This window comes from Littorina saxatilis, linkage group LG9 (assembly GCF_037325665.1).
Source record: "Littorina saxatilis isolate snail1 linkage group LG9, US_GU_Lsax_2.0, whole genome shotgun sequence".
Lineage (NCBI taxonomy): Eukaryota > Metazoa > Mollusca > Gastropoda > Littorinimorpha > Littorinidae > Littorina > Littorina saxatilis.
The window spans coordinates 42,841,848-42,858,031 of NC_090253.1; the positions used below are offsets into that span (position 1 = coordinate 42,841,848).

The window sequence follows — 16,184 nt, forward strand, 5'->3', positions numbered from 1 at the left end:
GAAGGAAAAAGAACAATACAAAGAGAGAGAGAGAGACAGACAGACAGACAGACAGACAGACAGACAGACGGAGACAGACAGACATATAGACAGACATATTTCTTACATAGTAAGATCAGGACGTAGCGCACTATATCATCGTACTTACAACAGCTTCAAGCTAAGGGTATAACCGTTTTACTGTTGACCCTGATTACCCTTAAAACTCAACTTCAGTGTAGGTATTCAGTTGTTCTGTCATATTTTGTTTAAATGGTCCCGTCAAGTTCCCAGCAATACATCTAGCCGAGCTGGTCCTGATTAAGACTGTCATGGCTTTACTGTCTTTTCTAACTTGAAGATTCCAGTGGCGTTTGGCTTCCGGATCACATAATTTGCTGCCCCTTTCAAGTCTCAGTGATGCTTGGTCGCCTGCTTCATGTTCCGAAAGTTGCACGTGACGCTCTAGAAATGTCATCGCACAGAGCTTCTGACGTTCCGGTGCCAAGGAAACCCGCTAGGTGGCGCGCACTTCTTCCACTGTGTCACGTGACATGCTTTCGTATAACTGCCGATGTAGATCCGGTCCGAGGAGAGACGTCTGTGTACCTCTTCCCAAGCATGAACTCCACCCAGCTGCGCTCCAACATCGACGGCATCCTGCAATCGACAAGCAACGACCGGCGCAAACAGGTTGACGCCACCGCACTGGCCTTCAGCAAGCGTATCCACGAGACGCGCGACACCAAGGGCAAACTGGAGGACCATCTCAACAAGGTCAGACGTCGTCAAAGGGTACTGTTGAAATGTTAAGACCCCCCATTTTAAGACTTCCTCTCTTTTAAGACACTGTTTTCTCAGATGTTCTGTTCATAACCTCTGCACAATTACCCCCATTTTAGGAATACCCGTCCTGATTTCTCAGAGTTTTTGAGGGAGTGTTCTTAAATCCGGTTGGAGTAAAGAAATTGGCTACAACAGAAAGAAAGAAAGAAAGAAGAAAGAAAGAAAGAGAAAAAAAAGAAACAGAAGAAAACCTGACATCATTTAGTATCATGGTGTCTCACTGCATCTGGCCGATGCAAAAGTGATCCAAGGGGAATAACTGTATAACACGCAGCAATGGGCACAATTGTCTGCGCTTATCTCCCTTAAGAAAACTCGCTCTTTCTTCTCATAATGTACTAATTAGCAGTGATTGGAACATTTAGTGAACTGTAAAAACCTGCTAGTTAAAGTAATAGGTTACTCTTTTCTCTAATCACTACCCTTTTCTCCCCCTTGCAGATCCTCGGACAGATCAAGGAGATTGAGGAGAACATCAGTCGTCTCAAGAAGGGCATCGCCGATAAGGAGGCTGCGTTGGAGCTGGCCCTCACGCGCCTCGACACGCGCAGGGGTCGACCCAACGTGGAACTTTGTCGCGACGCCGTGCAGTACCGCCTGGTGGAGGAGGTTCACGAGTTGGAGGACTCGCTCGCCCAACTGCAGTCTCGACTCGCAGACACCATGAACTCGCTGAAGGGCCTGACTCGCAACCAGCTGGATGTGGAGGACGACATCGAGACCAAGAACAACACCCTGTTCATCGATGAGGTGGAGTGCATGGCCATGAGGAAGAGCATCAACATTCAGCAGTTCTGAGGTCCTTGTTTTCATTGACAAGAGAAATGTTTTGGGACTTTGGGGTGTGATTTAGGAGGATGGGTTGGGTGAGAAACACTTGCTCTGCTGCTGCTATCATGGTGTTTTGAGAAAGTTGAAGATTGAAAGTAAACCTTAGCGAAATGAAGAATTGAAAAACAAGAACGTAACTGTATGTTGTTGGAATGTTTAATTACTGACAGAAACACAATGTTACGTTAGTGAAATGATACAAAAAATCAATGAATATAAACATAAATAGTTAGCTTGACAACTCTTTGTAAAAATAAAATAAGTACTTGAGGGAAAATAGAAAAATGAACTGTAAAGAACTAAGTTCTAACATTTAAATAAAAAGAAAACACACCAGTAACCAGGTTAGGTAAGTTTAAATCAATATTTCGGCATGTAACTGCCTTCTTCGGGATGGTATGGAAAGAATGGAAGGACGGCCCGTGATATACAGTGTAATGAATTGTTATGATGATTAAGGACGTCATAATATTTGTCATAATATTAATATATTATGATTAATGACGTCATAATGTTTATCATAATAATAATATGACGTCATAATATTAATAGAACTAAGTTCAGAGAATATTTGCTGCCTGCTGTGGCCTGTACTGATAGTGTATTTCTTTTCACATTTTGAAAAAAAAGCAAAACTACAAGAGCACATTTCTTTTATATTCCTGCCTCTATTTGAGCAAAAAGTGACATTTTCATGATCACTATTCTTTCTCCAGATAATTTTTAATGACACATTTTCTTTGGAATCCTGCAGCTTTTGTGTAAAGCAAAGTTATAGCATTTTGAATTTGTTTGTTTGAATTGTTGTGATGTCCAGTCAAACTGTGCTTGAGTTTGTCCAACCAACAAGATGAATGACAATGTATGTAGATATATTTCATTTGGAATCATTTAAGCGTGTTGTGTAATCTACATGGCTTTCCATAAACAAAATCATGTTTTCATATATATTACACACAATGACATCCACTGTACACTGCTGCTGCATACATGCCTCATCTTTTAAACACTATTAGTTTTACGTCGTTTTTTACATTTAGTCAAGTTTTGACTAAATGTTTTAACATAGAGGGGGAATCGAGACGAGGGTCGTGGTGTATGTGTGTGTGTCTGTCTGTGCGTGTGTGTGTGTAGAGCGATTCAGACTAAACTACTGGACCGATCTTTATGAAATTTTACATGAGAGTTCCTGGGAATGATATCCCCGGATGTTTTTTTCATTTTTTCGATAAATGTCTGATGACGTCATATCCGGCTTTTTGTAAAAGTTGAGGCGGCACTGTCACACCCTCATTTTTCAATCAAATTGATTGAAATTTTGGCCAAGCAATCTTCGACGAAGGCCGGACTTCGGTATTGCATTTCAGCTTGGTGGCTTAAAAATTAATTAATGACTTTGGTCATCAAAAATCTGAATTGTAATTTTTTTTATTTTTTATAAAACGATCCAAATGTTCATTTCATCTTATTCTTCATCATTTTCTGATTACAAAAACATATAGATATGATATGTTTGGATTAAAAACACGCTCATAAAGTTAAAACGAAGAGAGGTACAGAAAAGCGTGCTATCCTTCTCAGCGCAACTACTACCCCGCTCTTCTTGTCAATTTCACTGCCTTTGCCATGAGCGGTGGACTGACGATGCTACGAGTATACGTACGGTCTTGCTGAAAATGTGCAGTGCGTTCAGTTTCATTCTGTGCGTTCGACAGCTTGACTAAATGTTGTTTTTTCGCCTTACGCGACTTGTTTTTATATTTAGTCAAGTTTTGACTAAATATTTTAACATCGAGGGGGAATCGAAACGAGGGTCGTGGTGTATGTGCGTGTGTGCGTGTGTGTGTGTGTGTAGAGCGATTCAGACTAAACTACTGGACCGATCTTTATCAAATTTGACATGAGAGTTCCTGGGTATGAAATCCCCGAATGTTTTTTTCATTTTTTTGATAAATGTCTTTGATGACGTCATATCCGGCTTTTCGTGAAAGTTGAGGCGGCACTGTCACGCCCTCATTTTTTAACCAAATTGGTTGAAATTTTGGTCAAGTAATCTTCGACGAAGCCCGGACTTCGGTATTGCATTTCAGCTTGGTGGCTTAAAAATTAATTAATGAATTTGGTCATTAAAAATCTGAAAATTGTAAAAAAAAAAAATAAAAATTTATAAAACGATCCAAATTTACGTTCATCTTATTCTCCATCATTTGCTAATTCCAAAAACATATAAATATGTTATATTCGGATTAAAAACAAGCTCTGAAAATTAAATATATAAAAATTATTATCAAAATTAAATTGTCCAAATCAATTTAAAAACACTTTCATCTTATTCCTTGTCGGTTCCTGATTCCAAAAACATATAGATATGATATGTTTGGATTAAAAACACGCTCAGAAAGTTAAAACAAAGAGAGGTACAGAAAAGCGTGCTATCCTTCTTAGCGCAACTACTACCCCGCTCTTCTTGTCAATTTCACTGCCTTTGCCATGAGCGGTGGACTGACGATGCTACGAGTATACGGTCTTGCTGAAAAATGGCATTGCGTTCAGTTTCATTCTGTGAGTTCGACAGCTACTTGACTAAATATTGTATTTTCGCCTTACGCGACTCGTTTACATTTAGTCAAGTTTTGACTAAATGTTTTAACGTAGAGGGGGGAATCGAGACGAGGGTCGTGGTGTATGTGTGTGTGTGTGTGTGTAGAGCGATTCAGAGAAAACTACTGGATCGATCTTCATGAAACTTGACATGAGAGATCCTGAGTATGGTATCTCCAGAAGTCTTTCATTCTTTTTTTTATACATGTCTTTGATGACGTCATATCCGGTTTTTCGTGAAAGTTGAGGCGGCACTGTCACGCTCTCATTTTTCAACCAAATTGGTTGAAATTTTGATCAAGTAATCTTCGACGAAGCCCGGACTTTGGTATTGCATTTCAGCTTGGAGGCTTAAAAATTAATTAATGAGTTTGCTCATTAAAGTTGTCATTAAAATCGATTTTTCGCAAACAGATTTAAAATTGATTGCATCGTATTCTTCACCACATTCTGAATCTAAAAATATATACATATGTTATGTTTACTCTTAAAATGTGAAGACAATTAACGAAAATAGATTAATTAGTCTTACGATTAAAATTTAAGAAATTGATCCAAAAATGATTTCATCTTATTCTTTATCATTTCCCGATTCCAAAAACATATAGATGTGATGGGTTGTATTCAAAACAAGCTCAGAAAGTTAACAAGAATACAGAAAAGCACGCTTTCACAATACGCTACCGCGCTAATCTGGCGTGTCAATATCACTACGTTTTGCACGTGGGAGGTGAGCGATTTCCTTCACGCGGGGATTGACGAAGCTGTACTGTCTTGGTGAAAAATACAGTGCGTTCAGTTTCATCCCGTGAGTTCGACAGCTTGACTAAATGTAGTAATTTCGCCTTACGCGACTTGTTTAATACTGAAATGTTTCATTTTGTTGGGCTTATTTACACGAAAAGTTGTTTTATAAGACACTGTTTTGCTTTCTTAAATAATGTTAGAAATGAGGAACTGTGCACAGAATAGATTTCAGCGCGGAATGTGAATAAAACCAGAAACACGCCAACTTGATTATAATGATTTTACTTGAACTATTTTCCCATTTTATGTTTGTTTATGTGTGTGTGTGGGTGAATTTGTGTTTACTACTATGTATGTGTTCTCTCAGTCTGTCATTCAGCTACACACACAAGACCGCACACACACACACACGAAACACACCTAGTACAGACAGACAGACACTTGGACAGACAGACAAACACACAAAGAAAAAAAGAGTTTCTCAAAGTATTGCTTTCAGTTATGGCTAGTTAAAAAAAAATTCTGTTGCCAAACTTTGAGTGTAACTCCAACAAATAAACACAAAAAACAGGCAATATTTTTATTGTTATAGCACAATTTCTTTTCTGTTCCTCCTAACCATTTATGTGGATGCTGATATATAAATGAAATCCCATCAGTGATCTCATTTGTTTGTTGAGTTCCATGGCAACCAACCTCTTGCATACAGTAGCACACGGGAGGGTGCCGACCTTCAGGATTGGGAAGTCCTTTTTTCCTTGACAAAACTAAGACAAGTCACATGCTTATTACTCTTTTTTTAACACTAATTCTGGAATAACACACACACACACATGGCACACACACACACACGCGCACAAGAACACGCACACACACAACATGACTCTCTCTTTGCTTTACGATTTCCTTACAAAACACAAATACTGAACCACTGACAATTCATATCAAGGCCAAAAAAACCCAGCTGGTCATAATCAGTGTCAAAGTTCATAGGTGAACTCGAGGTCAAGGTCAGATAACCTGGCCAAGGTCGCGCGATCAAAAGCCTCAGAAAGTTCCATGGTCATCCAGTCTTTCCAGTCACCAACTTTTCCTGCAACAGAATGATCAAACTTTTTGTTGTTCTAACTTGTTTTCGGTTCAATAAAAGTTGACCTATACAGCTTGCAAACACTATTAACACCACTACTGCTTCTTCTTCTGCGTTCGTGGTTTGCAACTCCCTGGTGCCCTCGTGAGCACAAAATGCCCTGACACACGCATGGCCGCCCCCCCCCAAAAAAACAAAAAAACACCCCCCAAAAAACACACCTAAAAAACAATCCAAAACCCCCCACAAAAAAAACATACTAATTAGTCACGGTTGTAGGCCTACTCCTCAGGAAATACTGTTACATTGCAGTTTCGAGATGTCTAGTCTAAATGAAGTTTACTGGATTATAAACACTATGAACTATCATTATTCAGCAACGTCTGTTATTTTCATTAACACACCGACATACCGAACGACAAACAACCGCTGAAAGGAGTGTGGGGGAGAGAGAGACACACGCACACAGTCACAGAGAGAGAGAGAGAGAGAGAGAGAGAGAGAGAGAGAGAGAGAGAGAGAGAGAGAGAGAGAGAAATTAAGCGAGAGAGAAAGAGCAAGAGAGAGCGAGAGAGTCAGAGATGAGGAGGGGGGGGGGGGTGAGAGAGGTGTAGAGAGAGAGAGAGACACACACAGAGACAGAGACAGAGACAGAGAGACAGACATTGATTTCTGACATAGTTGGATCAGGAAGTACTGCACGATGATTTCGCACTTACAACTTCAGAGGTAGAACCGCTTACTGTTGGAACTGGAACTGATTACTCTTACAACCATTCACCGATGTAAGTATTTATTCTGTTATATATTGTGTTAATGGTTCCGTCAGTGTACGATGATTAGCGGCGTCTTAATTAAGTGCCAGGATCTAATAGCTGTTATGTGACAGGGGAGGCTACCGCTCCTTTCACAGCAGACTCTGCACCCGAGTTGTTGGCCTTTAAGGCAACACCGGTGGATTGTGGAACTCTGTGATGGGGTCTGGTGGTTTCCGATTTTCTGTATGTTCATGGAAACCTTCGGGTTTGCATAACAGTTTTTATAGGGCTAAGAAATTGGCCCTAACATTTTCAATCCTGTTTGATTGCACTTCGCCTCCCGAGGTGATCGTAGTGTTTTGGCACTCGGTTACAGTTATGTTGGTGGCTTGATTGCATTGATCACGGTAAGATTATATTCTTTGGACCCCTCTCAGTCGCACTGCCCTGTCCACCCTTATTTATGTATTATTTATCTATTTGTTTACTGACATGGGGCCAATGATCTAGTAAAGTTCCCATTCCCCAAAACATCTAGCAGCTGTCCGCCCTTATTTAGTTATGTATTAGATATGTATGGGGCGATTTATATAGCGCTTGACGTTCTCTAAGCGCTTTACATATTAATTTCTGCCGTGTGAGATGGAATTTTTTACTCAATATATCACGCATTCACATCGGCCAGTAAATCTCAAGCCAATTAAGGCGGATATTTACTTTTCACGGCCTATTATTCCAAGTCACACGGGTATTTTGTGGACATTTGTATCTATGCCTATACAATTTTGCCAGGAAAGACCCTTTTGTCAATCGTGGGATCTTTAACGTGCACACCCAAATGTAGTGTACACGAAGGGACCTCGGTTTTTCGTCTCATCCGAAAGACTAGCACTTGAACCCACCACCTAGGTTAGGAAAGGGGAGAGAAAATTGCTAACGCCCTGACCCAGGGTCGAACTCGCAACCTCTCGCTTCCGAGGCAAGTGCGTTTACCACTCGGCCACCCAGTCCTTGTAATTACTAATATAATTATTATTCTTATTTGGTTACTGACATGGGGCCAATGAACTAGTCAAGTTTCCATCAATACACCTAGCATAAATCTTGAATAAGACTATCATGGCCTTACCTTTTCTGAAGATTCCAGTGGCGTCTGGCTTCCAGATCTCAGGATTTGCCGCCCCTTTCTGATGCTTGGTCGCCTGCTTCATGTTCTGAAAGCTGCACGCTCTCGCTATGTCCTCGCACAGAGATTCTGACGTTCCGGTGCCAAGGAAATCCGCAAGGTGGCGTACTTCTCCCACTGTGTCACGTGACATGCTTTCGTAACTGCCGACGTAGATCCGGTCCGCGGGGGGACGTCTGCGCACCTGTTCCCAAGCACGGACGTAGTCGAACCAAGACCCGTGAGGCACTAGGCAGGGAAGGGAAAATCGTGCCTGATTATATCATAGTGAAGCGTGCTCAAATACATGACAGAAATGTAAAATGGATTCACAGGTAATGGCTGACCTTGAAGTTTGTAAATATCTACATACACAACAGCCAAGAAAGGGACATAAACAAGCAGACCAGAATACAACGGAGGGCATAAAAATAACAATTTCCCATCAGAACTGATAATGGGTTAGCATGCAGTGTGTAGGTTTGTATTCATACGTTGCAAAGGTCTCCGAGTTGAAAAATACTTGTCTAGAAAGTTAGTAATCGCTTATGCATACATGTGTAATGGAGTAAGCGAGAGTTGTACGGAACCTTTCTCCTGGCATTTCTTTCTTTTCTTACTTTATTTGGTGTTTTACGTCGTTTTCAACCACGAAGGTTATATCGCGACGGGGGAAGGGGGGAGATGGGATAGAGCCACTTGTCAATTGTTTCTTGTTCACAAAAGCACTAATAAAAAATTTGCTCCAGGGGCTTGCAACGTAGTACAATATATTACCTTACTGGGAGAATGCAAGTTTCCAGTACAAAGAACTTAACATTTCTTACATACTGCTTGACTAAAATCTTTACAAACATTGACTATATTCTATACAAGAAACACTTAACAAGGGTAAAAGGAGAAACAGAATCCGTTAGTCGCCTCTTACGACATGCTGGGGAGCATCGGGTAAATTCTTTCTCGTCCCAACCAATATGGGACTCCCCATAACCCGCGGGGGGCTTCTCCTGGCACCTGAGAGAATAACAAGCATTGACATGAACAAACGACAATGCTTGTTATTCTCTCAGGTGCCAGCAGAAAGGTTCCGTACAACTCTCGCTTACTCCATTATATAGTCATTACACATGTCGTGTGCAGAAAAGAGCAATGACTTCCCTTTGGTTATTTGATATCTTAACAACGCTCTGTCTCATTTCGTTTAAGATTCTAGAAAGTTAGTGTTATAGCGCTACGCCAACCATCCTCAGGTCCGCACCTTTGTATTGTTCAGATTTTCAGTATGTAACCCTTTGATCAAGAAAGGCTGACGAGAACTCAGAGGGCCATGCAGCGCGATTGACTCATGCAGCATCGATCTTATTCTCCGTTTTAATTGTTCTCGGCCTACTCTTCAAAAACTATTCAAATTTTAGGCGTATCACTATCACGTACAGTAAAGGAAGAACTAAAACTCAGATTCTTTTACAGTCGTGTTACTCTAAATCTCGTTAAAGGTCTTAATCTCATTTAAGAAAAGTTACAAATCTTGTCCCGGAGAATAAGAAAGAAAGAAAGGAGAAAGAGATAAAGAAGAAAGAAAGACAAAAGGTAGACCTACTCTTCCCATCGAGAAACAATGAAGCGTATCCCTCGAAAGTCCCTTCAAACGCCGAGCGGATCTGTTTGTACGACACCTGTCGGGCCATATTGTAAAGGGAGACAACGGTGTCTTTGGGGTTCCGGTGACACACCACCAGGCGGCACTGGCTAAGCCACGTCATATCCGGTAAAGCGTCGGGTAAGAGATGAGTATTGAGAACGCGGGGTGAAGGTTGTGAGTTGACAAGGTCAAGGTCCGTGTTTTCCAGCATGGCGCTTTGTTTGAGGTCGTTGGAGAATTTGCTGATGTGGTTGACGAGCATGGTGATGACTTCCCACAGCCAGTGGGTGCCTGTCAACATCAAGACAGCCTTGAACACAACTGGAATCATCCATGCATGATGACTATGATGATTACGGTGATGGAGACGATGGACATTATTTCATTTCCTATATTATCTCAATGGGAAATTCGGGACGCCTCCTTCCAGTGGAAAGCTAGCAGCAACAAGAGTCGCGCTACCCAGGTGTGTGCGTGTTTAGGTGTAATCAGCCATCCGCACTTATGGCAGAATAACCGAGGTCTTTTACGTGCCACTGTGGTGACACGGGGGTGTGACATGGGTACCGTCTGAGTCTGCACATAAAAGCGACCTGCCTGGATTCAAACCCGTGCATGTCCCTAAAAGGAACATTTTCCTGTGAGGACGTTAAGGACCCCCTAGTCTCGAACCTGTGATCTTCGGATCACAAGACCAGTGCTCTACCAACTGAGCTTACCCGGCCCCCTTTAACACAATTGAAACCATCCATGGATGATGATCGTGACTATGCTGACAACGATGAGCGAGTTTTCGCGAGGAACAGGGTTGAGCTACGGTAGGGTCACTGCGCATGTCTGGTTTTTTTCTTCGCGGAAACGCTGTTGGGTTGTGTCCAGTCGCGTCCCTTGCAACAAGATGGCGACAAGCGCGTTACGGATTTACTGTTGTGGAGAGTTGATGGACGACGATGATGAACAAGCAGTACTGTTTTATTGTTGATGTGAATGTAATGCCAAAACATCGAACTATCGATTCGAACGTCAATGAAGAAGTGAGCGTGAAAATCGAGCGCAAAACAGCCGGGTAAAAGTTCAGGGCGCTAAAGTACATTTGAGCCGAAATCGCACCCAAACTCCTGTTGACCTCATTTCTTCCCAAAATAAACATCACTGCTAAAATAAAATGCATTAAAACCAAGACAGTATCCAACCCAGTATCCTTAATTTTTGAAAGGCTAAGTGATTTACAACAAATGTCTTCTCACAATCCGTAACTTTGTCAAAAAATATTTGCAGAAGTTTCTCACCTCGCCTTGGCAGCTGTCGCGGACAGTTGTATGTAGTTATAAGGTTCCTTGGTCGGGCGTTGCTGACAGGTACCTGTGTCAAGGTGGGAAGACCTGTAGCTGGGCTTAGCTCAGTGATTCGCGCCTTGCACGCTTTGCACGCATTGCACGGGACGTTCACGGTAGGCTGCGCGCTATTTGTAGAGTTCACCGGTTACCTGGTTGCTGACTGTGAAATTCATAAGCATTCTTTTTTCTGTCTCGGCCGAGACCAGATGTTTGTCGAACGGCTTCGAAATTCGTGTGTGAATTGTCGTTTGAGTTCGAAGTTATTTTCAGTAGTAATGTACGTCTACTGTGGACTTTGTTAAAGTCGGTTGCGTAAAGTGTACGCGATGATTTTCATTAGCCTGTGTGAGGTAAGTCATATTTCTTGGTCTAATTGGATAGACTTTTGTCAGTTTTTGCTGAAGGTGAATTAGCGGCCGGTGGCAGGGGACAGGGAACCTACATTAGTTACCAGTTGTACTGTTTTGTCTCGTCTTTGTGTTGTTGTAAATAGTGTTCATCATAGTGTTTAAAAGGAAATCATTATAATGGTAAATTATATGGTAGAAGGAAACCAAAGTCTAGTCATTGTGCTTCCTCCTCATCCCTAATAATGATGTCTATTGGAGGAGGAAGTCACGTGTCTTATATTTTTGGGGAGATTATTGACTTTGGCCTTCTAGGCTTTCAGTGTTTACTGTCGAAGACAGACCGGACGGGAAGGTGCGAACCCTAGCTTCACAGCATGGAGCAGGCCCCACCACGCTGCTGCTTGAGCAGCCAGTTTGGACTCTCGCATCGTCACCCCCACGCTGCTGTGTGAGCAGCCCCTCTGGATCTTCTCCGAGGCTTCATTACGCTGTTGTGAGCAGCTATCTTGTAACGTCACAGCGGCGCAACCACGCTGCTGTTGGGCAGCAACATCGAACCGGCGCCGTCGCTGCAGAGTGTGTGCCGTGTGACAGCTCTTAACTGGGCTGATTCTCTCACCCCCGCGACAGAGACGCAGGTGTCGACCCGAGGGCGCACCCCCCCCCCCCCGGAATTCGTCGAACGTGTAGATAAGTACTTTCTTACGATAGATATCATTTATGGAATGAGGAGGGCCTTTGTGACGTACGTGCTTTGTGTTTGACTATCCTGATTGTCTCGTATGTCGTTTGTTGACATTATTTTGACTGTTGTGTACTTTCTCATGTTCATTATGTTCATCTTCATATTGTGTTAACCCTTCCATTGTTCCATCCATCGTCACCCCCATATTTCACCCAACTGGGAACTATTAAATACTTTCATTTAGTTACATCGGTGTTCTGTGAGTGCTGTGTGGTGTGGCCAAAGTTTTTGTGTGAAAAACTAAACATGCAAACGTGCATGCACGCGACAGCAGCCATCTTGGAACTGGAGAGACCCTACGCAGGAAGCAAGGTTGAAAGTTGGTTAACCGGTGACGTCACTCCAGTCGTACCGGACCGAGTTTTTGCGACCTCCGGTTCGACTCGAGTCACCTTAGTTGACGCTAAAACTCGCTCGAGGATGGGGACAATTATAGTTACGTGCTCGACACTGTCGTCGATCGTCAGGCGCACCGTCATCACCGATTGGAATGACCGTGTGATGATGATGATGATGATGATGAGGGTGATGATGATGATGATGAGGGTGATGATGATGATAATAATGAAATGAATGATGGTTGCCGGGAAAAAAAAACACCACCAAGATCTTTTTTTTTCTGAATATGTTTTCTTCCTCCTTTCGATTCATTCACCATTATTTTAACCGTTCTATAAATAGCATATGTGATTATCAATCACGCGTTGCCAATAAGGAATCGGAACATTAACCTGAACATAATTATATTCGTCTTTTTTCGAAAACATGCAATCGAACGACCATACGTTACTGCAACTGGCAAATCACTTTACATTTTTTTTTTACTGTTGTTTTTAATTAACTCTTCATTACAAACCTGCTTTGGGGTACGTGCAGAGAATGACGTCAGAGTCTCGCACGTGCAGCTTACGTATTTGTTGAAGTTGTTGCTCCAGGTGGTCATGGTAACGAGGGTAGAGAACTCCGTCCAACTCTTCCAGTTCTAGAGTCGCTCCCCTCCCGTCAGAGAATTGTAGAGTTCGCATGGCAGGGATTCTGCAATCACAAATTGAGGTTGGTCGAAAACTTGTTTTAATTTCAACAACGGGGTTAGCAATTAAAGTTTAAACATTATAAGTTTAGAGTCGGACATTTTATCAGCGCAAATTTTTGAAGTAGACCAGCTATTGTGTGGAAGAAAAACACACCAAAATCAACAGGTGTGTGTGTGTGTGTGTGTGTGTGTGTGTGTGTGTGTGTGTGTGTGTGTGTGCATGCGTGTGTGCGGAGAGAGACAAGACTGAATGTAAGGCCTGACGCTCACCTCTGTAATTTCAGCAGGACAGACGACGCACTGCAGCTTATCCCAGCCCGCTACACGTTGCGTGAAAGGAAAACAGGCCAAGTACTCGTCATAATCCCTATCGCAGCATCTATCTATCTATATATACGGCTTGTGTGTGTCCGTCTGTCTGTCACTTCGCGATGCACGGCCAAAGTTCTCGATGGATCTGCTTCAAATTTGGTGGGCATATTCAGGTAGACCCCGGACACAATCTGGTCGATGAAAATTTTCAACACGTGCTCTAAGTGCGGCGCGGTGAACCGATTTTGGTTTTTCTGTAGATCCATTTCCAGTAACTCTTCCTTATCTTCTCCAGTGTTTTGCGCGTTTATCTCCCTTCCTTCGTGTGGCGTCAATCACGTCAACACGTGCTCTAACCCGGCGAACCGCCACGCTGCATACTCCGTCTCGCGATCATCCCGGCGAAGCCGGTGCGAACCGCCACGCTGCATACTCCGTCTCGCGATCCACCCGGCGAAGCGGGTAATCATCTAGTCAATAATATGCCGTGCGTCGTCTGTGCCGCTGAAACTGCGCATGTATAGTCTGCCCTTAAATCTGTTTTTGCCGTGGGAACTACGGGGTTGTTGAAGGAAATGAGTGCATGGTTGCTTGCTAGTACACGTATTTCTTTTCCCTTCAGCTTCACTTAGCCTGCAATAATATTGCAACATTTTTCGTACCCTTAATAAAAGACACTCACCTTGGCTATCAGACACTTTTTCTTGTTATCAGAGTTCTTTTACATGAATTATGTGACTGCCGCTCACATACGGGTACCTCCAAATTCGACACAACAAAAACGTAAGATATCAAATAAAAAAATCGACGAAATTTAAGAATAGGCACAACTTGACAACTTTAGTATACCAAGAGAAAGTCAATTCAATTACCTACCCAAAACAGGCTGTTTTGTTCATTTATCTTGCGCGTTTGTTATTCTGTCATTCCTATAGGACTACTGATGCAGGTTTCGATCGTATAAGCGGTTGAAACCGGGAGAAGAAAAAGAAAAGGAACACGCAAAAGAAATGCATTAAAGGCACAGTAAGCCTCCCGTAAACCATCACAGAGCTCCCCGAGCGTCTAAATACAGTACAAGCATACTTCCATTTGAACGCTCACCGAACGGGAACATCCTGGCTGCTTTCTGTCGAGCGTGAGACATTTTCAAAGAATTTATTTTCGTAGACTTGTTCCGTTAACAACAACGGCGCCTCGTTTTTGCGCTGGACCTAACTTTTAAAATCTAAATAATAAATTGACAGCTTGTTACACAAACATTCTTTAATCATAAAAGAATTCGTTTTTCATCAAGACAAGATCAGAACAATTCGAAGTTGTGAAAGTTTAAAAAAAGAAAAGCCCGGAAGCAGGGTCACGCAAGGGTCGTAGCAGACGACGGCCGGTTTATCAGTGCAAATCGCCGTTCCTCTCAACAGTCAAAAGCCATCGCTAGAGTTCTTGTGAACCACAGCCGTTGTTTCGTGCATAAAAAAAACGTGCTATTGTAGATAAGCTCACGTCGAGTCGCATTCAAATGACTAACTATGACGACTGCATTGTGAAAAGGGAAAACTGGATCACACGGGTTCACGATGGCTCAGGGGTAAGATAAACCACGCAAAAATAAATTCTTTGAAAATTGTTCGCTCTTTACGGAGGGCACCTAGGATGTTCTCAATTGGTGAGTGTTTAAATGAAATGGTGTTTGTACTGTGTGTAAAAGCCTGACCGTATCTGTGATGGTTTACGGGAGGCTTACTCTGCCTTTAAGCGAAAATCAAAATGTAAATTTGTTGGGAACCCACTTTCTTACATTTTTCTTTGGAATATGCCACAGATGACAGATGCGCAGCTGACAATCGTTATTGACTGATTGTAATTTTAATCGAGTCAGCTGAAAAACTGAGCAAGCGAAATGAACATAAAAATTACCTGGGAACCCAATTTCTTTCACTTTCTTTGGAATATGCCCTTGCCACCTGAGAAGAACGCAAATTTCGGAGCTCCGCTAAAATTGATAATTATCTTCGTCCAAACTACTGCTGCTGTCTGAAAATGTCGCAAACAGGACTGCCATGATCGAAGTTGGGCTATCCTCTTGGAAAATCCAGGGGGAAGGTGACGGTACAACAGTTGTGTTGAGATTTGCTGCGCCGCTCAGGCCAAGCCAACAACACAGTTAACTACAGAAAGAAAAGCAGGTCACAAGTGAAGCCGCGTGATGAAAAAACTTGAGAAGACAGAATTTCGTGCAACGCAAAGCAGCCGAGGCGGAGCAGAACACAACGTCATCGGCAGTGGCCCCTGTCAACAATAGCCTGCTTCTACCCTGCACGTGCAGGATGTGCAAACCAGTGTCACTGTGAGTACGCCACAACCTCAAGTTTTGACTTCACAACACAGCGTAGACAGACACACCTTTGACACAGACAGCAGGACAGGGGTGACTCAATGCAAGTTGACGGCCGCGCTGACCTTGCCCTGGGGACCCACTTTCTTTCCCTTTCCTTTTGAATATGCCACGAATGACTCATTCGCAGCTGACCAGCGTCGTTGACTGATTAAACACAGATTGTACACTTAATCGAGTCAGCTGAAAAAGCCAGATTCACACGTCCAGAATTGTCATCAGTCACAGTTGCCACTAGGACTATGCCTCAGTCGGTATTCTGTTTACTTCGTTATGATTCGAACATCTACAATTTTCTTCATATCCTTTGGGGGGGGGGGGGGGGGGGGGGGGGGGGGGGGGGGGGGGGGGGG

General features: G+C 42.8%; 3 protein-coding genes across 4 annotated transcripts in view; 2 read left to right on the top strand and 1 right to left on the bottom strand.

Moving 5' to 3' along the window:
- The first annotated feature begins 404 nt into the window (after positions 1 to 404).
- Positions 405 to 5,269, top strand: LOC138976171 (tektin-1-like). 2 transcript variants are annotated; one of them, XM_070349013.1, is made up of 2 exons: positions 405 to 774; positions 1,267 to 5,269. In XM_070349013.1, exons 1-2 carry the CDS (start codon positions 451 to 453, stop codon positions 1,621 to 1,623), a joined length of 681 nt encoding a protein of 226 aa, XP_070205114.1. In that variant the 5' UTR covers positions 405 to 450; the 3' UTR covers positions 1,624 to 5,269. The 2 variants fall into 2 exon arrangements, with proteins under 2 accessions (XP_070205114.1, XP_070205115.1); XM_070349014.1 differs by having other exon boundaries at positions 408 to 756.
- Positions 5,270 to 5,579: 310 nt separating this feature from the next.
- Positions 5,580 to 13,259, bottom strand: LOC138976169 (sulfotransferase 1C2-like). The gene is made up of 4 exons (XM_070349010.1): positions 12,948 to 13,259; positions 9,618 to 9,950; positions 7,982 to 8,266; positions 5,580 to 6,097 (listed from the first exon to the last, which is right to left on the bottom strand). Exons 1-4 carry the CDS (start codon positions 13,114 to 13,116, stop codon positions 5,985 to 5,987), a joined length of 900 nt encoding a protein of 299 aa, XP_070205111.1. The 5' UTR covers positions 13,117 to 13,259; the 3' UTR covers positions 5,580 to 5,984.
- Positions 13,260 to 15,763: 2,504 nt separating this feature from the next.
- The window catches only part of LOC138976917 (tektin-1-like), a 4,917-nt gene continuing 4,496 nt past the window's right edge, over positions 15,764 to 16,184 (top strand). The window contains exon 1 of the mRNA XM_070349812.1: positions 15,764 to 15,783. Within this exon, the coding sequence (XP_070205913.1) occupies positions 15,764 to 15,783 (20 nt within the window). The remainder of the gene's footprint in view (positions 15,784 to 16,184) is intronic.

What these genes read in the sequence shown, in the direction of transcription:
- LOC138976171 (XM_070349013.1), top strand. Translation starts at nt 451, where the DNA reads ATGTCATCGCACAGAGCTTCTGACGTTCCGGTGCCAAGGAAACCCGCT. An exon ending in AGGTCAGACGTCGTCAAAGG is followed by an intron (nt 775 to 1,266) that starts GTACTGTTGAAA and finishes TCCCCCTTGCAG; the next exon opens with ATCCTCGGACAGATCAAGGA.
- LOC138976169 (XM_070349010.1), bottom strand. Translation starts at nt 13,116, where the DNA reads ATGCGAACTCTACAATTCTCTGACGGGAGGGGAGCGACTCTAGAACTG. An exon ending in ATTGTTTCTCGATGGGAAGA is followed by an intron (nt 8,267 to 9,617) that starts GTAGGTCTACCT and finishes TTCCCTGCCTAG; the next exon opens with TGCCTCACGGGTCTTGGTTC. An exon ending in CACTGGAATCTTCAGAAAAG is followed by an intron (nt 6,098 to 7,981) that starts GTAAGGCCATGA and finishes ATTCTGTTGCAG; the next exon opens with GAAAAGTTGGTGACTGGAAA.